This window comes from Hyperolius riggenbachi, chromosome 8 (genome assembly GCF_040937935.1).
Source record: "Hyperolius riggenbachi isolate aHypRig1 chromosome 8, aHypRig1.pri, whole genome shotgun sequence".
Classification (NCBI taxonomy): Eukaryota; Metazoa; Chordata; class Amphibia; order Anura; family Hyperoliidae; genus Hyperolius; species Hyperolius riggenbachi.
In genome coordinates this window covers 34,894,504-34,915,883 of record NC_090653.1, presented here as the reverse complement: position 1 = coordinate 34,915,883, position 21,380 = coordinate 34,894,504, and the positions used below count along the sequence as shown (strand labels likewise).

The 21,380-nt window shown below is 47.5% G+C and overlaps 1 protein-coding gene across 1 annotated transcript in view; it reads right to left on the bottom strand.

Annotated features, from left to right (window-relative positions):
* LOC137528714 (class I histocompatibility antigen, F10 alpha chain-like) overlaps positions 1 to 21,380 on the bottom strand; it is a 157,411-nt gene that overhangs the window by 96,074 nt on the left and 39,957 nt on the right. Inside the window, exon 2 of the mRNA XM_068250224.1 lies at positions 15,667 to 15,927. Within this exon, the coding sequence (XP_068106325.1) occupies positions 15,667 to 15,927 (261 nt within the window). The remainder of the gene's footprint in view (positions 1 to 15,666; positions 15,928 to 21,380) is intronic.

The window sequence follows — 21,380 nt, the reverse complement described above, 5'->3', positions numbered from 1 at the left end:
AGCGCGAAAGTTATTCTGCTACATGTCTTTGATTAAAAAAAAAACATTCAGTGTATATTTATTGGATTGGGTAAAAGTTATAGCGTTTACAAACTATGGTGCCAAAAGTGTATTTTCCCATTTTCAAGCATCTGACTTTTCTGCCCACCTGTCAGGTTTCATGAGGTGCTAAAATTCCAGGATAGTATAAATACCCCCCAAATGACCCCATTTTGGAAAGAAGACATCCCAAAGTATTAACTGAGAGGCATGGTGAGTTCATAGAAGATTTTATTTTTTGTCACAAGTTAGCGGAAAATGACACTTTGTGACAAAAAAAAAAGTTTCCATTTCTTATGACTTGAGACAAAAAAAAAAAATGAAATCTGCCACGGACTCACCATGCCCCTCTCTGAATACCTTGAAGGGTCTACTTTCCAAAATGGGGTCATTTGTGGGGTGTGTTTACTGTCCTGGCATTTTGGGGGGTGCTAAATTGTAAGCACCCCTGTAAAGCCTAAAGGTGCTCATTGGACTTTGGGCCCTTTAGCGCAGTTAGGCTGCAAAAAAGTGCCACACATGTGGTATTGCCGTACTCAGGAGAAGTAGTGTAATGTGTTTTAGGGTGTATTTTTACACATACCCATGCTGGGTGGGAGAAATAACTCTGTAAATGACAATTTTTTATTTTTTTTACACACAATTGTCCATTTACAGAGATATTTCTCCCACTCAGCATGGGTATGTGTAAAAATACACCCCAAAACACATTATACTACTTCTCCTGAGTACGGCGATACCACATGTGTGGCACTTTTTTGCACCCTAACTGCGCTAAGGGGCCCAAAGTCCAATGAGTACCTTTAGGATTTCACAGGTCATTTTGAGACATTTGTTTTTAAGACTACTCCTCACAGTTTAGGGCCCCTAAAATGCCAGGGCAGTATAGGAACCCCACAAATGACCCCATTTTAGAAAGAAGACACCCCAAGGTATTCCGTTAGCAGTATGGTGAGTTCATAGAAGATTTTATTTTTTGTCACAAGTTAGCGGAAAATGAAAGTGTAATTTTCCGCTAACTTGTGACAAAAAATAAAATCTTCTATGAACTCACCATACTCCTAACGGAATACCTTGGGGTGTCTTCTTTCTAAAATGGGGTCATTTGTGGGGTTCCTATACTGCCCTGGCATTTTAGGGGCCCTAAACCGTGAGGAGTAGTCTTAAAGGGAAGGTTCAGGGAAACCTTGAAAAAAATAAAAATCCATATCCACTTACCTGGGGCTTCCTCCAGCCCGTGGCAGGCAGGAGGTGCCCTCGCCGCCGCTCCAGAGGCTTCCGGTCGTCTTCGGTGGCCGACCCGACCTGGCCAGGCCGGCTGCCAGGTCGGGCTCTTCTGCGCTCCAAGGACGGGCTCTTCTGCGTCCCACGCGGGCAGCCGGCCTGGCCAGGTCGGGTCGGCCACCGAAGACGAGCGGAAGCCTCTGGAGCGGCGGCGAGGGCACCTCCTGCCTGCCACGGGCTGGAGGAAGCCCCAGGTAAGTGGATATGGATTTTTATTTTTTTCAAGGTTTCCCTGAACCTTCCCTTTAAAAACAAATGTCTCAAAATGACCCTTGAAATCCTAAAGGTACTCATTGGACTTTGGGCCCCTTAGCGCACTTAGGGGGTCAAAAAAGTGCCACACATGTGGTACCGCTGTACTCAGGAGAAGTAGTATAATGTGTTTTGGGGTGTATTTTTTACATATACCCATGCTGGGTGGGAGAAATATCTCTGTAAATGACAATTGTTTGTTTTGTTTTACACACAATTGTCCATTTACAGAGATATTTCTCCCACCCAGCATGGGTATGTGTAAAAATACACCCCAAAACACATTGTACTACTTCTCCTGAGTATGGCGATACCACATGTGTGGCACTTTTTTGCACCCTAACTGCGCTAAGGGGCCCAAAGTCCAATGAGTACCTTTAGGATTTCACAGGTAATTTTTGTTTCAAGACTACTCCTCACGGTTTAGGGCCCCTAAATAGAGGTGTAACGACCGGTTCGCCGGCGAACGGTTCCAGGCGAACATTGGGGGTTGGCGAACTTTTCCGGAAGTTCGATTCGCCCCATAATGCACTATGAGGGTCAACTTTGACCCTCTGCATCACAGTCAGCAGGCACATTGTAGCCATTCAGGCTACAGTAAGCCCTGGAGCCCCACCCCCCCCTTATATAAGGCAGCCTCCGGCGGCCATTACACTCACTCGTGTGCCTGCTAGTGAGAGGAAAGGGACAGCTGCTGCAGACTTGTTCTTCTAGGGACAGATTAGTTAGGTTCTTGGCTGCTTAGTTTGCTCCTTGGCTGATTGTTATTGCTTTATAGCACCCTAGCGTTTGTCAGAGCTCATCCTGTACTTTTTTTTTTTTTACTGTGTGTCAAACTGACACTTTTGTTGCATGCACAGCCTTGCTAATTGATAGTGTGTGTGTGCCACTGCCAGCAGCCCAGCACATTCAGTGACTGTCTGACTGCCTGTGTGTGTGACAGGGAGCTGCACATTATACTACCCAGTACTGCATATACCCAGTACCTGTTGTGTTTACTTAACCCACCTCATCACTGCACATAACTACCTGTAGTGTTGAGTGAACCCAGCTCACTGCATATACCTACTACCTGTTGTGTTGAGTGAACCCAGCTTACTGCATCCTACTACTACCTGTTGTGTTTACTTAACCCACCTCATCACTGCACATAACTACCTGTAGTGTTGCGTGAACCCAGCTCACTGCATACACCTACTACCTGTTGTGTTTACTTAACCCACCTCATCACTGCACATAACTACCTGTAGTGTTGAGTGAACCCAGCTCACTGCATATACCTACTACCTGTAGTGTTGAGTGAACCCAGCTCACTGCATATACCTACTACCTGTTGTGTTGAGTGAACCCAGCTCACTGCATCCTACTACTACCTGTTGTGTTTACTTAACCCACCTCATCACTGCACATAACTACCTGTAGTGTTGAGTGAACCCAGCTCACTGCATATACCTACTACCTGTTGTGTTGAGTGAACCCAGCTCACTGCATCCTACTACTACCTGTTGTGTTTACTTAACCCACCTCATCACTGCACATAACTACCTGTAGTGTTGAGTGAACCCAGCTCACTGCATATACCTACTACCTGTTGTGTTGAGTGAACCCAGCTCACTGCATATACCTACTACCTGTTGTGTTGAGTGAACCCAGATCACTGCATATACCTACTACCTGTTGTGTTTACTTAACCCACCTCATCACTGCACATAACTACCTGTAGTGTTGAGTGAACCCAGCTCACTGCATATACCTACTACCTGTTGTGTTGAGTGAACCCAGCTCACTGCATCCTACTACTACCTGTTGTGTTTACTTAACCCACCTCATCACTGCACATAACTACCTGTAGTGTTGAGTGAACCCAGCTCACTGCATATACCTACTACCTGTTGTGTTGAGTGAACCCACCTCACCGCATCCTAGTACCTTTACTGTTCAGTGAACCCAGCTCACTGCATATACCTAGCATCCCCCCGAGATGGACAAAATGGACAAACCAGGTAGAGGAAGAGGTAGAGGCAGACCCAGAGGAAGGCCACCAGGCACCGGCAGGTCTGTGCGAGGTGGTGTTGCTGTGATTTCGTGCGGACCTGCCCCAAAATACAGTGCTCAGAAGAAGGCACGTGCCATCACTTCCCAAAATCGTGAGGAGGTGATTGAGTATTTAAAGAGGAACTGAAGAGAGAGGTATATGGAGGCTGTCCTGTTTATTTCCTTTTAGACAATACCAGTTGCCTGGCAGTCCTGCTGATCCTCTGCCTCTAATACTATTAGCTATAGCCCATGAACAAGCATGCAGCAGATCAGGTGTTTCAGTGGTTCAGACTTATAAGTCTGATCTGACAAGACTAGCTGCATGCTTGTTTCTGGTTTTAATCAGATACTAGTGCAGAGAAATAGACCAGCAGGGCCGCCAGGTAACTGGTATTGATTAAAAGGAAATAAACATGACAGCCTCCATATACCTCTCTCTTCAGTTCCCCTTTAACACAGAACACCTCATCTCCCGCAGCCACCAGCGCTACAACAAGCACCACATCCGCTGCATTTGACACTTCGCAGGAGTTATTTGGTGGTGGTGGTGGTGAAATCACCGATTCACAGCCACTACTGCAACAACAAGAAGAAGGCGCAGGTACACCACCTCCTATGTCTGAGTTAGGTGGCGATAGTATGTACGGAACGTGTGTGGAGGGGGCTGATGAAACACCTGAAGTTGGTGCAGTTGAGGAGGTGTCTGAGGAAAGTGCAGCTGGCCAGGAGGATTATGATGACGATTATACGGATACCACATATGTTCCCGGTAGAGGAGATGACCAGGGGGACAGTTCAGAGGAGGAGTCAGAGAGGACTAGGAGGAGACGACTCCATGATAGAAGCAGAGGGAGCTCGTCCTCAGAAACAGCTGGGGGCAGTGTCCGGCGCCATGTATCGCCAGCTATGGCCAGACAGCCAACATGCCCTTCAATGTCAGCTGCTGATGCCACCGTAGCGGCATCACCCCAGGGGGGCTCAGCGGTTTGGAAATTTTTTAGCGTGTGTGTCTCAGATCGGAGCAAAGCCATCTGTTGTCTCTGCCAGCAAAAATTGAGCCGTGGAAAGGCCAACTCTCACGCAGGGACAAGTGCCTTACGAAGGCACCTGGAGAGAAGGCACAAACAGCTATGGCAAGAACACCTGAGGAAAAGCAGCACCCCTCAAAAGACAAGCCACCCTCCTTCTCCTCTTCCTCCTTTAGGTGCATCATCTTCATCCACTTTCTCCCTTGCACCTTCACAGCCACCCTCCTCCACACCGCCTCTTCCCTTCAGCGGTTCCTTCTCCTCTGCCCACAGCAGTACCCAGCTGTCCGTGAAGGAAGTATTTGAGCGGAAGAAGCAAATGTCTGCCAGTCACCCTCTTGCCCGGCGCCTGACAGCTGGCGTGGCGGCACTATTAGCTCGCCAGCTATTACCATAAAAGCTGGTGGATTCGGAGGCTTTCCGTAAGTTTGTGGCCATTGGTACACCGCAGTGGAAGATACCAGGCCGCAATTATTTTTCACAAAAGGCCATACCCAAACTCTTCCGTGCAATTGAGAGGCAAGTGGTGTCATCTCTGGCACACAGCGTTGGGTCAAGGGTCCACCTGACCACGGATGCCTGGTCTGCCAAGCACGGGCAGGGCAACTACATTACATACACAGCCCATTGGGTCAACCTGGTGACCGATGGCAGCAAGCAGGGAGTACGAGGCTGCGCAGAGGACCGACTTGTCACACCTCCACGGCTTGCAGGCAGGCCTCCAGCCACCTCCTCTCCACCTGCTATCACCGATTCGCTGTCGTCATCCTCCTCCTCCTCCTTGGCGGGTGCCACCATCTCCTCTCCAGCTACACAGCCCCAGCACCCCAGGGCCTATGCTGCATGCCAGGTGCGACGGTGTCATGCAGTGTTAGACATGTCTTGCCTGAAAGCGGAGAGTCACACTGGAGCAGCTCTGCTGGCTGCCCTTAACAAACAGGTGGAGCAATGGCTGACCCCGCACAAGCTTGAGATCGGCAACGTGGTGTGTGACAACGGCAGCAATCTTATTGCTGCGTTGAACTTGGGAAAGCTGACACACATACCCTGCATGGCACATGTGCTTAATCTGGTCGTGCAAAGATTTGTGTCCAAGTACCCAGGCTTAGAGGACGTCCTGAAGCAGGCCAGGAAGTTGTGTGGGCATTTCAGGCGCTCTTACAAGGCCATGGCACGCTTTGCGGAGATTCAGCGTAGAATGAACTTGCCGGTGAGACGCCTGATTTGCGATAGCCCGACTCGCTGGAATTCCACCCTGCTGATGTTCTCTCGCCTGCTAGACCAGGAGAAAGCCGTCACCCAGTACCTGTATCATTACAGTGCAAGGACACAATCTGGGAGGATGGGGATGTTGTGGCCCAACAACTGGACACTGATGCGAAATCCATGCAGGGTCATGGAGCCCTTTGAGGAGGTGACCAAACTGGTGAGTCGCGATGAGGGCACCATCAGCGACTTGATCCCCTACGCCTACTTCCTGGAGCGTGCCGTGCGTAGAGTGGTGGATACAGCTGTGGTGGAGCGTGAACAAGAAGAGTTACGGCAGCAGGAGTCGTGGGATCCATTTACACCCGAACCCGATGTTTCCACAACACCGGCGGCAGCACAGAGGGGGGAGGAGGAGGAAGAAGAGGAGTCAGACTCTGATGATGGTGATGATGAGGAAGGTGTTTCTGTGGAGGAGGAAGAGGCGGCGGAAGGAGAACAACCGCGGCAGCCATCACAGGGGGCTTCTGCTGCTCCACGTTCCCGTGGTATTGTTCGTGGCTGGGGGGAGGAAGAGGAGTTGCGTCCCATCACTGAGGAAGAGCAAGAGGAGATGGAGAGTACGTCTGCATCCAGCTTTGTGCAGATGTCCTCTTTCATGTTGTCCAGCCTGTTGAGGGATCCCCGTATCAAAAAACTCAAGTTGAATGACCTATACTGGGTGGCCACGCTACTAGACCCTCGGTACAGGCACAAAGTGGCCGACCTGTTACCAACTCAACAAAAGGCGGAAAGGATGCAGCACTTGCAGAACAAGCTGTCGATGATGCTTTACAATTCATTTAAGGGTGATGTGGCTGCACAACGCAATCAAGGTACCACTGGCAGTAACCCTCCTCCTCCCAAGTCCACGCAGGCAAGAACAGGACGCTCCAACGATCTCAGGGTGATGTCGGACATGCGGACGTTCTTTAGTCCAACTCCTCGCCATAGTCCTTCCGGATCCACCCTCCACCAACGCCTGGACCAGCAGGTAGCCGACTACCTGGCCTTGAGTGTGGATGTAGACTCTGCGAAAAGCGACGATGAACCCTTGGACTACTGGTTGCGCAGGCTTGACCTGTGGCCAGAGCTGTCCCAATTTGCCATACAACTTCTCTCTTGCCCTGCCGCAAGCGTCCTGTCAGAAAGGACCTTCAGTGCAGCTGGAGGCATAGTTACTGAGAAGAGAAGTCGCCTAAGTCACGACAGTGTTCAGTACCTGACCTTTATCAAAATGAATGAGGAATGGATCACGGAGGGCTACTGCACGACCGAAGACTAAGTCAGTCCCCACACACAGCATCTCTGCCTGCAGGCCGCTTGACTGCCTTCTCCGCCACCACCAACAGGGTCCAGGACTCTAGGCGGATTCCTGAATTTTTAAGGCCGCTGCTAGCAGCGGCCGCTACACTAATTTTTCTGGTGCGTGTACATGTGCCCATCCCCCTTCATGATCATTACCTTGCCGCGGTGAAGGGGCTTGCGCATCACAATGAAGCAATGACCGCCGGCTATTTGAGTGTCTCGGGTGGGGGTGGCACACAAAAGATAATAAGGTCATTGCTTCATTGTGGTCAGACCAAATTTGATCAGCTGGACAGTCACTGTTCTGTCATTCAGCTACATCAGCCGGGCGAGCATATGGGCTGAAAAGCCACCATCACCTGCACTCTCGTCATGGTGCACACCAGTCCTGCACGGCCGTCACTACACAAACGGCTGTTTGCAGTCACTGCATACCTTTCACCGCATCTGTGACTGCACATTATACCTGGCAGTCAGTGCATAACTTGCACTTGCATGGATACACTTTTAAACAATTTATAAATACAACCATCTAAACTTGCAAACAATTTAAAAATACAACCATCTAAACTTTCAAACAATTTAAAAATACAACCATCTATCATTTTCAAACAATGTAAAAAAAGGGCAAAAAAAACTTGCCCTCCATAAAACATTCTTGGCAAATGCTTTCGACTTGGTTTGTCTTCCGCTGGCTCAAGGGTCCATCTGACCACAGATGCCTGGTCTGCAAAGCACGCTCAGGGCAGCTACAGCATGGGTCTCAGCAGGCTCCCACTTCAGGCCGGAATCCAACCTTCATTCCCCACGGTGACAATGGCAGACTTGCCCTCCATAACGGATTCCCATTAAAGGATTTAAAGTGAATTCATTTCAAATACACAGCAGGGCCTCGAAAGTCCGCCTCCTGTATTGTTATTTTTGGTCACTACCTCGGGGCGGGCGTGCATGCCTGCCTGCTGCCCTCCTTGGATGTGTAGTGGTAGCCGTTTCTCAGGCTCCACACCGGATTCCATCCCTCATTCCCCGGCCATTACCCGGGGTCACAAATGGCAGACTTGCCCGCCTCCATATGATTCTCGTGAAAGGAATGTGGTGTCATCTTTGCCCGCCATAACTGGTTCTCATTCAAGGATTTAAAGTACATTTATTTCAAATACACAGCAGGTCCTCGAAAGTCCGCCTCCTGTATTGTTATTTTTGGTCACTACCTCGGGGCGGGCATGCCTGCCCGCTGCCCTCCTTGGATGTGTAGTGGTAGCCGTTGCTCAGGCTCCACACCGGATTCAAACCCCTCATTCCCCGGCCATTACCCGGGGTCACAATGGCAGACTTGCCCGCCTCCACAGGATTCTCATTGTAGCGGTACTGAACAAATACACAGCAAGTAGAAAATGTAATTTAAAAACAAAACCTAAGCTTTTTAACAATGCCATGGAAAGTTGAGAAGGAAGTCACACATTACCTGACATCACTGAGTGAGGAAGAGCAATCTCGCCATGTTGCGCAGTAGTCCAGCATGGCCGTCACTACACAAACAGCTGTTTGCGGTGCGTTACACAGTGAGTTTGGTGTGTCAGTGTGAAGCAGTACTCTAATTACACTCCCTGATTGATGTATACACATGCAAGATGTTTGAAAGCACGTTAGGCCTGCAATTTAGCATTCAATGTGATTTCTGCCCTTAAAACGCTGCTTTGCGTCACATCCAGATTTTTCCCCGGGACTTTTGGCATGTATCCCACTCCGCCATGCCCCCGTCCAGGTGTTAGAACCCTTGAAACATCTTTTCCATCACTTTTGTGGCCAGCATAATTTTTTCTATTTTTCAAAGTTCGCCTCCCCACTGAAGTCTCCGCGAACCGAACCTTCCGCGGAAGTTCGCGAACCCGGTTCGAGAACCGAAAATCGGAGGTTCGCGACATCTCTACCCCTAAAATGCCAGGGCAGTATAGGAACCCCACTAATGACCCCATTTTACAAAGAAGACACCCCAAGGTATTCCGTTAGGAGTAAGGTGAGTTCATAGAAGATTTTATTTTTTGCCACAAGTTAGCGGGAATTGATTTGAATTGTTTTTCTTCACAAAGTGTCATATTCCGCTAACTTGTGACAAAAAATAAAATCTTCTATGAACTCACCATACTCCTAACGGAATACCTTTGGGTGTCTTCTTTCTAGAATGGGGTCACTTGTGGGTTTCCTATACTGCCCTGGCATTTTAGGGGCCCTAAACCGTGAGGAGTAGTCTTGAAACCAAATGTCGCAAAATGACCTGTGAAATCCTAAAGGTACTCATTGGACTTTGGGCCCCTTAGCGCACTTAGGGTGTAAAAAAGTGCCACACATGTGGTACCACCGTACTCAGGAGAAGTAGTATAATGTGTTTTGTGGTGTATTTTTACACATACCCATGCTGGGTGGGAGAAATATCTCTGTACATGACAATTGTTTGATTTTTTTTTACACACAATTGTCCATTTACAGAGAGATTTCTCCCACCCAGCATGGGTATGTGTAAAAATACACCACAAAACACATTATACTACTTCTCCTGAGTATGGCGATACCACATGTGTGACACTTTTTTTTGCAGCCTAGGTGCGCTAAGGGGCCCAACGTCCTATTCACAGGTCATTTTGAGGCATTTGTTTTCTAGACTACTCCTCACGGTTTAGGGCCCCTAAAATGCCAGGGCAGTATAGGAACCCCACAAGTGACCCCATTTTAGAAAGAAGACACCCCAAGGTATTCCGTTAGGTATATGGCGAGTTCATAGAAGATTTTATTTTTTGTCACAAGTTAGTGAAAAATGACACTTTGTGAAAAAAACCCAATAAAAAATCAATTTCCGCTAACTTTTGACAAAAAATAAAATCTTCTATGAACTCGTCATACACCTAACAGAATACCTTGGGGTGTCTTTTTTTCTAAAATGGGGTCACTTGTGGGGTTCCTATACCGCCCTGGCATTTTACGGGCCCAAAACCGTGAGTAGTCTGGAAACCAAATGTCTCAAAATGACTGTTCAGGGGTATAAGCATCTGCAAATTTTGATGACAGGAGGTCTATGAGGGGGCGATTTTTGAGGAACCGGTCATAAGCAGGGTGGCCTTTTAGATGACAGGTTGTATTGGGCCTGATCTGATGGATAGGAGTGCTAGGGGGGGTGACAGGAGGTGATTGATGGGTGACTCAGGGGGTGATTAGAGGGGAAAATAGATGCACTCAATGCACTGGGGAGGTGATCGGAAGGGGGTCTGAGGGGGATCTGAGGGTTTGGCCGAGTGATCAGGAGCCCACACGGGGCAAATTAGGGCCTGATCTGATGGGTAGGTGTGCTAGGGGGTGACAGGTAGTGACAGGAGGTGATTGATGGGTGTCTCAAGGTGTGATTAGTGGGGGGAATAGATGCAAGTAATGCACTGGCGAGGTGATCAGGGCTGGGGTCTGAGGGTGTGGGCGGGTGATTGGGTGCCCTAGGGACAGATGGGGGTCTAATCTGATGGGTAGCAGTGACAGGGGGTGATTGATGGGTAATTAGTGGGTGTTTAGAGGAGAGAACAGATGCAATGCACTTGGGAGGTGATCTGACTGCGGGTCTGCAGGCGATCGGATGGTGTGGGTGGGTGATCAGATTGCCCGCAAGGGGCAGGTTAGGGACTGATTGATGGGTGGCAGTGACAGGGGGTGATTGATGGGTGGCAGTGACAGGGGCTGATTGATGGGTGGCAGTGACAGGGGGTGACAGGGGGTGATTGATGGGTGATAGGTGATTGGCAGGTGATTGACAGGTGATCAGTGGGTTATTACAGGGAAGAACAGATGTAATTAATGCACTGGTGAATTGATGTGGGCGGGTGATTGGGTGCCCGCAAGGGGCAGATTAGGGTCTGATCTGATAGGTAAAAGTGACAGGTGGTGATAGGGGGTGATTGATGGGTAATTAGTGGGTGTTTAGAGGAGAGAATAGATGTAAACAATGGATTTGGGAGGTGATCTGATGTCGGATCTGCGGGCGATCTATTGGTGTGGGTGGGTGATCAGATTGCCCGCAAGGGGCAGGTTAGGGGCTGATTGTTGGGTGGCAGTGACAGGGGGTGATTGATGGGTGATTGATGGGTGATTGACAGGTGATCAGGGGGGATAGATGCATAAAGTACACGGGGGGGGGGGGGGGTCTGGGGAGAATCTGAGGGGTGGGGGGGGTGATCAGGAGGGGGCAGGGGAGGGGATAAAAAAAATAGCGTTGACAGATAGTGATAGGGAGTGATTGATGGGTTATTAGGGGGGTGATTGGGTGCAAACAGGGGTCTGGGGGGTGGGAAGGGGGGGGTCTGAGGGGTGCTGTGGGTGATCAGTGGGCGGGGGGGGCAGATCAGTGTGTTTGGGTGCAGACTAGGGTGGCTGCAGCCTGCCCTGGTGGTCCCTCGGACACTGGGACCACCAGGGCAGGAGGCAGCTTGTATAATACACTTTGTATACATTACAAAGTGTATTATACACTTTGTAGCGGCGATCGCGGGGTTAACATCCCGCCGGCGCTTCCGTATGGCTGGCGGGATGTTGCGGCGGGTGGGCGGAGCCAGTTGCCGGGGGAAGCGCGCGTCATCAATGACACGATCGCTCCCCCGGCATAGGAAAAGGACGCAACGCCCTAAGGCGTATTGCGGTCCTTTAGGGATCCACTTTGCCGCCGCCCATGGGCTGTGGGCGGTCGGCAAGTGGTTAAACTGTCCAAAAACAGGTACAGTTGCTTGGGATCCTTATATCGCCACTAACCTGAGGTGAAAATAAACTGAGATAAACAATTATATTTATCCTTCTACTCCTAAAATTACCCTTTTTTACGTATCCCATGGTTTTATTTGATTTTTAAACATTTACAAAGTAGGCTGAAAGTTTTACTGTCTCTAATCAGTAGCAGACTATTAGGTTCCCAGTTTTAAAATACATGAACTATTGACCTTTTTATCTCTCTTCCCTGAGCTCAGAAGTTGAATTCTGCCAGGAAACCTTTTATGGCTGTAATTTTCTTATCAGTGATGTTTATTATTCTGCAGACAAGAGAGAAGCTGTCACTTCCATGCCTAGAAATTAACTCTTTCAGGCAGCAAAATGAAACAAGTAAAACAACCTGGTTATTAATGTTTTGTATTGTACATACACGTTTATCTCATTATGTCACATGTCACCTTGGGTACACTTTAAGCAAACAACAGCCCACCTAGACTCATTCCAGTTTGCATATAGAGCAAATAGGTCCTCTGACTATGCTATTAACATCTGTCTGGAACTCATTGCTGACCATCTTGACAGACCAAACTTGTATGCAAGCATCTTCCTCCTGGACTTTGGCTCAGTTTTTCAATACAATCTGCCCCCGCTCACTGCATGACAACCTTGTGGACCTTGACGTTCACCCCACCTTCCGCCTATGGATTACAGACTTCCCCAAGAACAGGACCCAAGTTGTCAAGCTGGGCAACATCTCCTCTCGACCAAGGGTCGCCAACACCAGTGATCAACGCTGCATCTTGTCCCCATTCCTCTGATGAAGCAGGTCTAGTCCCTGCGAAACAGTTGTCAGACTTTGCCTTCCCCCCCACTGCTGTAACTTGTATGTGTCTACCCAGCCACAATAAAGGGTATTTTAGCAGCTGTGCCCATCTCTTTTCATCTCTACTTGACTGAACTGTGGATCAATATTGGAGCACGCTGCAGGTAAGCCCAGTGTGGTTGTATCCGTCCCTGCTGCATTTAGTGCCAGTGTCTTTACCTCTCTTTGCAACCAATTGTCCCCATTCCTGTTCTCTATCTACACAAACAGCAGCACCTCCATGGCAAACGTTGTTAAGGTAATCAAATTTGCAGGCGACGAGCTGGCCTACCGCTAGGAGGTCCCTGGAATATGCTTCTGGTGCAAGGAGAACAAGCTTGTCCTTAGAGGAAACATCAGGGGATATAAAAAAACATGATATATACTTTTAAAGGCATACTGTAGGGGAAAAAAAAAGTTGAACACCCCCCGGGGCTTCTAGTTCTAATGATCCCCCGCACACGTCCTGTGCCCGCGCAGCCATTCTCCAATGCTCCGTTCCCTGCCTCTGGTTCTCTTCTGGAATTTCCAACTTTAAAGTCGGAAAACCACTGCACCTGCACAGCCGCACCCTTGATCTCGCTGACATCACCAGGAGTGTATTGGGCAGGCCCAGTACGGTCTGCTCCTGCGCAGTATGCTCCCGGTGACATCAGCGAGAGTGAGGACATGGGCGCGCAGGTGCAGTGGTTTTCTGACCTTAAGGTTGGAAATTCCAGAAGTGAACCGGAGGTGGGGCCGGAGCATCGGTGAGTGGCTGCGCGGGCACAGGATGTCTGCGGGGGACCATTAGAAGCCCCGGGTAAGTTCAAGTCTTTTTCCCCCTACAGTAGTCTTTTAAATCCCCTAATGTTTCCTTTAACTCAGCCAAAACTGTTGAGATGATAATCGACTTTAGGAAACATTGCTCCAATCCCCCCCCCCCCTCCCCCCCCCCCCCATCCCCCAATCTACATTGATGGCACTGAAATTGACAGAGAAACCAACGTTCGTCTCCTGAGCACTACCAATGATCTGAGTTGGAAGGCCAACACCATGTCTGTCCAGAAAAAAGCCCAACAACGTGCTCTTTGTCCTTCGCCAACTAAAGAAGTTCGGAATGGCTCAAGAACGTGCTTCTACTCTGCCACCTATAAATCTCTCCTCTGTTCGTATCTCCTTTTCTGGTACACTGGCTCTTCCATCAGCAAAAGATACAAACTACAGAGGGTTTACAAAAGATACAAATTTCCATCAGCAAAAGATACAAACTCCAGCGGAGATTATTGGGAAAGCCCTTCCATCACTTGACCTTTCCTTCCACTCCAGACTGGGTACTAAAGTAATGAGGATAGCTAAAGATCCCTCACACCCAAGAAATCATTTCCTCAGCCGGCTCCCATCAGGCCAGAGGTCAGGCCATCTCCTCCAGAATCTCAAGACACAGAAACACCTTCTACCCAGCAGCTGTCAAAATCCTGAACTCCATCCCCGCTCTCCATTAGGCTGCCACTATTGGGTGCTCCCTTTTGGCTCCCCGTATTGTTGCAATTATTTTTCTGTACTGCCCTTGTGGACTTTGTTTTTGATGTATTATGTTATTAGGGGTTGTCAATGACATTCTAAAAATTCCAGCTTGCATTCAAATTTAATGCAAACTGTATGCAGCATTGAATCAGGCCAATCAAAAGCAGCAAGAAGTGCATTTGATTGGCCGAATTCCCAGATGTACATACAATTTGCATGAAATGTGCATGCAAGCAGGAATTATTGGCATGTCATGCTAGGTTCACAGGGGGACGTTATAGAATGATGTTAGGGAGGCCCTGCTATGCAGGAAAGACGCACTGATCTGAGAAGTGTATGCAACGTTCACAGTGCGGCATTAGCATATCAGTGTAACATGTTGGGTTATGGTAACACACTGCTGCAGTGACTTACCGCTAAATGCAAACGTTACCAGGTAGAGGGAAGCATAATTTTCAATAACTGTATGCTTCACTGTATACAACGTAATGTGTGCTATGACTTTTTTTGTTCCATTGTGCTCCTGTTACACAGAGAACACAACTTAAAGTCACACTGTGAGCCCAGCCTCATAGACTATCTGTATTAGACACACAAGTAACTATGCAGCAGGTGCACATCAGGGGGTAACATGTAGGATACACATCATTGTATTAATAAATGGGCAGAGATCTGTGCTCAGGGGGAGGCGGCCATACAACCAGCAGCCATGCAGATAGGAACATGTGATCAGGAGGAGAATCGTGTGCTAGAGACAGGAAACAAGTGACAGTCAGGCCTAGAAATACACATATCAGCTGAGGGGATCCCGCCCCCCCATTGTGCTCCGCCCACACAAGTCATAGATTGATCTAAGCACATCACTGTATCACATCACAGCTACAGAAAATGTAATGGTGCCCACACACGGTACAATTTCTGATTTCCCCATTTATTCAACCAAAACGATCGAATCGAGTAAAAGTCAAACAGAATTATTTTTTTTCAATTATAAAAAATAAATGATTATCCTGCTTTTTCCAATAAAATCCGATCGGACATGTTGAAGAAATCTTTACATTCGATCTAGCGGGATAATCAAACAAAATTATCAAATCGAAAAAAATGAAAAATTGCAGCATGTGTGGGCAGCTTTAGATAACAGAATACAGTTCAGTTCCGGATGTGTGTATATCCGGCCTGCAGGATCACAGGAGACAGGATAACGCATTCCATCACATTACCCCACACTCGTTATATAATATTCCTCTAGTAGTGATGTCATTATGCATATCCATTCCTTACAGACATTACATCCAGCATGTCTACATGTAATACAGTATGGAGTGTGCTGAATATCCTGCATATAATGTGTAAGAATCGTCTCACCTCCAGTCTGGTTGAAGCGCTGCATCAGTGTCTGCACATTGTGCTTGTGAACAGGCTCATTGGCTTGACCTATTTGTGTCTGGTCCTCCCAGTATTCTGGCTCCAGTTTCTTCATCCACTCAGTCTTGGGCAGATTGCGGCGGGTGTCACTGTTATAATTATCTATCTCCCGATCATCCACATATCCCACTATAGAGAACACAGGCAGCCCGGATCCTGGAGCTGAGATGGCCGTTTTATAATACCGCAGAGAGTGACTGTCTGAGGAGAGAGAAATACATCGTTATACATAAATATATTCCCATCACAGCCATATTACCCACCCAATAATTTGTATATTCTCATAGAAATTAAACAAATGAGATTGACGGTTTTACACTATACAGACATTACTTACCAGGCAACTGGTATTGTTTACAGGAAACATCCATATCACTCTCAGTTAAGGTTCCCTTTAAAGAGACTCTGAAGCAAGAATAAATCTCGCTTCAGAGTTTATATATAGCAGGGGCACGTGTGCCACTGCTAAAACGCCGCTATCCCGCGGCTAAACGGGGGGTCCCTTCACCCCCTAACCCACCCCAGCAAAATCTACGACCAACTTGGTCGTAGATTTTGCTCCTCCTAGAGGCAGGGCTAACGGCTGCAGCCCGGCCTCTCAGCGCGTCTGTCAGATGCGCATCGCCGCCTCTCCCCCGCCCCTCTCAGTGAAGGAAGACTGAGAGGGGCGGGGGAGAGGCGGAGATACGCGTCTGATAGACGCGCATGAGGCAGGGCTGCAGTGCTTAGCCCTGCCTCAATGCGGAAGCGCTCCCCCTCCGCACGGAGGGGATTTGGGGGGTCAGGGATCCCGTTAAGCCGCGGGATAGCGGCGTTTTAGCAGGGGCACACGTGCCCCTGCTATCTATGAGGTCTGAAGCAAGATTTATTCTCGCTTCAGACTCTCTTTAAGCAACCTAATGTTTCTATTGCATTGAGCATAAATAGTAAATGCTAGGCCAGCTTCAGTTAGTACTGTTGTGGTACAGCAGTTAGGGTGCTTGCCTACCACACAGTGAGACTTGGGTTCGCTTCCCAGCCAATGTGAGTTGGCTTTTATGCTACAAATCCTTAAAGGGAACCTAAACTGAGAAGGATATGGATTTTTCCTTTTAAAATAATACCAGTTGCCTGAATCGCATGCTGATCCTGTGTCTCTAATACTTTTAGCCACAGCCCCTGAACAAGCATGCAGATCAGGTGCTCTGACTGAAGTCAAGACTGGTTTAGCTGCATGCTTGTTTCAGGGTGTGATTCAGCCACTATTGCAGTCACAGAGATCAGCTGGACTGCCAGGCAACTGGTATTGTTTACAGGAAACAGCCATATCACTCTCAGTTCAGGTTCCCTTTAAGCAACCTAATGTTTCTATTGCATTGAACATAAATAGTAAATGCTAGGCCAGCTTCAATTAGTACTGTTGTGGTACAGCGGTTAGGGTGACTTGCCCACCACACAGTGAGATCTGGGTTCGATTCCCAGCCATGGTATGTAAACTGTTTTTTGAAATAGTATAATTCCCTGGCAGATAAGACCCTACCGGAGGGAGGGAGGAGGGGCCTCCAGGTATTAGAGCCCTTGAAACATGTTTTCTATCATTTTTGCAGCCGATAGAATTTTTTCAAATTTTTAAAGTTCGCCTCCCCATTGAAGTCTATTGCGGTTTGCGAACTTTTTCACAAACCGAACCTTTCGCGGAGGTTCGCGAACCGAAAATCGGAGGTTTGCGACATCTCTAATAATCTGACATAAAAGTTTCATCAATTCACAATAATTAGCATCTCAACTACTCACCATCCTATCCTATATAATAAAATCCCTATGTCTCTGCGTCCTGTCCCCGTGTGTGTGTCCCTGCGTTTGCGCTACTGCGCATGTGCCGCAGCGACAGCCTGGGACAGAAGCACGACGGGCCTGGGGGGCGGCCGGGTGGGCACGCAGGTTGGCGATGACAGACATAGAGCCCGTTTTTAAATAGCCTAAGGTCACTAGTATAATAATCTCCCAGTCCCTGCATCCTCCTGTGTCCGTGCATAATGGCCAGTGCACATGCGCAGCACGCAGGTGGAGTTGGGGTAGCAGGAGGACAGTGGTAGGGGGCGGGCGTGTGTGCGTTGGGGTGTCGGGGGTGAGGGGGGCACAGTAAAGGAGGGGGAGCAGTGACAGCACATGGAGAGATGGACCGGACTCCTCCCTCCCTCTCCTCTGGTCACTCTGTGCTCCCCCCTCTATTGACTGAGATGTCCAGCAGTGGCAATGGGGAGTTAGCAATTGCTCGCCCTCCGGTTTCTAGGAGATGCTTACATGCCGCCCGGCTGCTCTCTACATGGCCGCTCACAGGGAGGAGTGGTTACCTACTACTTCCTGTAAACAACGATGTATCACTGTAAAAACTGCAAATACGAAGTACGTTTTTTCCAGGGTAAAATGAGCCATAAATTACTTTTCTCCTTTGTTGCTGTCACTTACAGTAAGTAGTAGAAATCTGACACTACTGACAGATTTTGGACTAGCCCATCTCCTCATGGGGGGGTTCTCATGGTTGTCTTTCATTTTAAAGAGAACCTGAAGTGAAAATAAAAAGTCAAAATAACCATATACAGGTCATACTTACCACCTGTGTAGTCTACTCCTCAATCTCTTCCTCCTCACTGCGTCCTTTGTCCACTGTAATCAATGGAATTTTCTGTCCTCTATTTTGAAAATGGCCATTACTCCATAACAGCTTCCTGGTCAGCACACTGTTGAACTGTAATATCACCCACTTGAGCCATAGGGAAACTTGGACATTACCTTGCACATTCAGTTGTAACTGACAGCTGCTGATATATAACTGACAGCAACTGGTACATTTCAGTTCTGACAAAATATGGTCAGAACTGGAAAGGATCACTGTAGGAAGAAAATGGTGAGCTTCTGAGAGGAACTGACGGAGAGGTTAGTATAGAATATTCATTTGGAGCTACGTCATGTGTTTATTTTAAATAATTTTACTCACTTCAGGTTCCCTTTAAAAGCACTTAGTGAATGGCAGTTGCTCCGTCTAACTGCCAAAAAAGTGTGCAGCGAGCAGGAAGGCTGGTCAGCATTTTTGTATAAATCTTTTTCAGGAAGTGTCTTTATAAAGAACTAGCTGATAGCCCGGCGTTGCCCGGATATGTATTTGGCTGGTGTTGGCTCTGTCCACTTTTCAAACCCTAACACACAATTACTCAATGACCTAGTTTGTGAGCTTTAGGGACTTTGGCATCAATAATTTGTATATTCTCATAGAAATTAAACAAATGAGATTGACTGTTTGTGACTCCGCCCCTCTCCATCATTTAAACCCCAGTCACCCAATGACCAACTTTAACAGGTTTGAGGCATCTGCTATAAACAGTGTAAAAATGGCAGCAATTTAAATATTCCCCTTGAAAATCAACAGGTGAATTTTGATTGGCTTTTATAGACTCCACCCACTTTCCTGAATATTAATCTCAGTCACCCAGTAACCATCTGGGCAAAGTTTGAGAATCCTGCCATTAACAGTATAAGCAGGCCTGCAGTTTATATTTTCCCAGTGAAATTTGTTTTTGGCTCTTCCCACTTTTTGTACCCTGGACACACAGTCACTCAATGACTAAGTTTGTGAGCTTTCAGGTCCTTGGCATCAATAATTTGTATTTTCCCAGAGAAATGAAAGAAATCTGATTGGCTGTTTGTCGCTCCGCCCTCTTTTCTCAATTTGAACCCCAGTGGCACAATATAAAGGGAGGGGGGACACCAAGAGCCCAATAGTGTGATATTGTATAGATGATAATTAATAATGAGTAATATAACAATTTAATACTCACAAACCAGGGTTACCATTAGGCAACCACTGTGAAGGCAGGTGGGGAGATTAACCTGACCCCACTCAGGATTAAAAGTCGCTCTCTGTAGATGGGAAGAAGATGGGTACAACCCTCCACCAAGGGTGGACTTAGCAATATGTAGAAGCTTTCCAGAGGCGCCAACAGAATAAAAGTCACTTAAACGAGCTTAAAACCGATGGGGCAGTGGTGGGCCTATCCCATCCATGCAGACAAAGCAAACAAAGGAAGGACTGTGGCATCAACAGTCAAACAACAATTTATTTATACTCCACAGTAAAAATAGGCAACGCGTTTCACGGGCTCAATCCCGCTTCATCAGGCCAATCAAAAAGGAGCATACAGCTTAACAGCATCAAAACCACACTGAGCGCCTCTGTTTGTTTGCTTTGTCTGCATGGTTGGGATAGGCCCACCACTGCCCCATCGGTTTTAAGCTCGTTTAAGTGACTTTTATTCTGTTGGCGCCTCTGGAAAGCTTCTACCCAGTGGCACAATGACCAACTGTACCAGGTTTGAGGCTTGTGCCATTAACAGTGCAAGAATGGCAGCAATTTTAATATTCCTCTTGAAAATCAACAGGTTAATTTTGATTGGCTTTTAAGGCTCCACCCACTTTTCTGGATATTAATCACAGTCACCCAGTAACCAACTGTGCAAAGTTTGAGAACCCTGCCATTAACAGTGAAGAAGGGCTGCAGTTTACATTTTCCCAGGGAAATCTGTTTTCACTCCACCCTCTTTTTGTAACCTTTACACACAGTCACTCAATGACCAAGTTTGTGAGCTTTCAGGTTCCTGGCATCAAAATTGTGTGAATGGAAGCAGTTTATCCAGCAAAGAAATTTGATTGACTGTTTGTAGCTCTGCACCTTTAGTGAATGTGAACCCCAGTCACTTAAAGAGAAACTCCAACCAAGAATTGAACTTTTTCCCAATCAGTAGCTGATACCCCATTTTACATGAGAAAGACAATGATTTTCACAAACAGACCATCAGGGGGCGCTGTGTGACTGATTTTGTGCTGAAATCCCTCCCACAAGAACCTCTGAAGACCGCGGTACTCCTGGCAAACAGCCACAATGTAACAATGTTCAGAGACAGGAAACAGCTGTTATTAGCTGTCTAACAGCCAGAGCAGCTAGAAACAGCTAAATAACCTGCCCACAGTAACAATGTCTCCATGTAATAAATGTCAGAATGTGAATCTGGGAGAGGAAAGATTTTACAATGAGCAAACACTGACTAAATCATTTATACATAATTATGGTAAAAAATGAAGCACTTTTTTTACTACATTATTTTCACTGGAGTTCCTCTTTAATGAACGACTGCAGCAAGTTTGAGGCCTCTGCCATTAACTGTGTAAGAATGGCAGCACTTTCAATATTCCCCTTGAAAATCAATAGGTGAATCTTGATTTACTGTTGTAGGCTCCACCCACTTTTCTGAATATTAATCCCAGTCACCCAGTGGCCAACTGTGTCAAGTTTGAGAACCCTGCCATTAGCAGTGTAAGAATGGCTGCAGTTTACATTTTCCTAGGTAAAAAAGTTAGTTGTTTTTGGCTCCGCCCATTATTTCTAGCCTTGACATACAGTCACTCAATGACCAAGTTTATGAGCTGTGGGGTCTTTGGCATCAATCAGTTGCATTTTCCCACTGAAATTAAACAAATCTGATTGGCTGTTTGGGGCCCGCCTGTCCCCTTTTCAGAATTTAAAGATAATCTGTATTAAAAAAAAATATGCCTCTGGGGGGTTCTCACCTCGGGAGGGGGAAGCCTCTGAATCATACCTAGGCTTCCCCCATCCTCCTCTG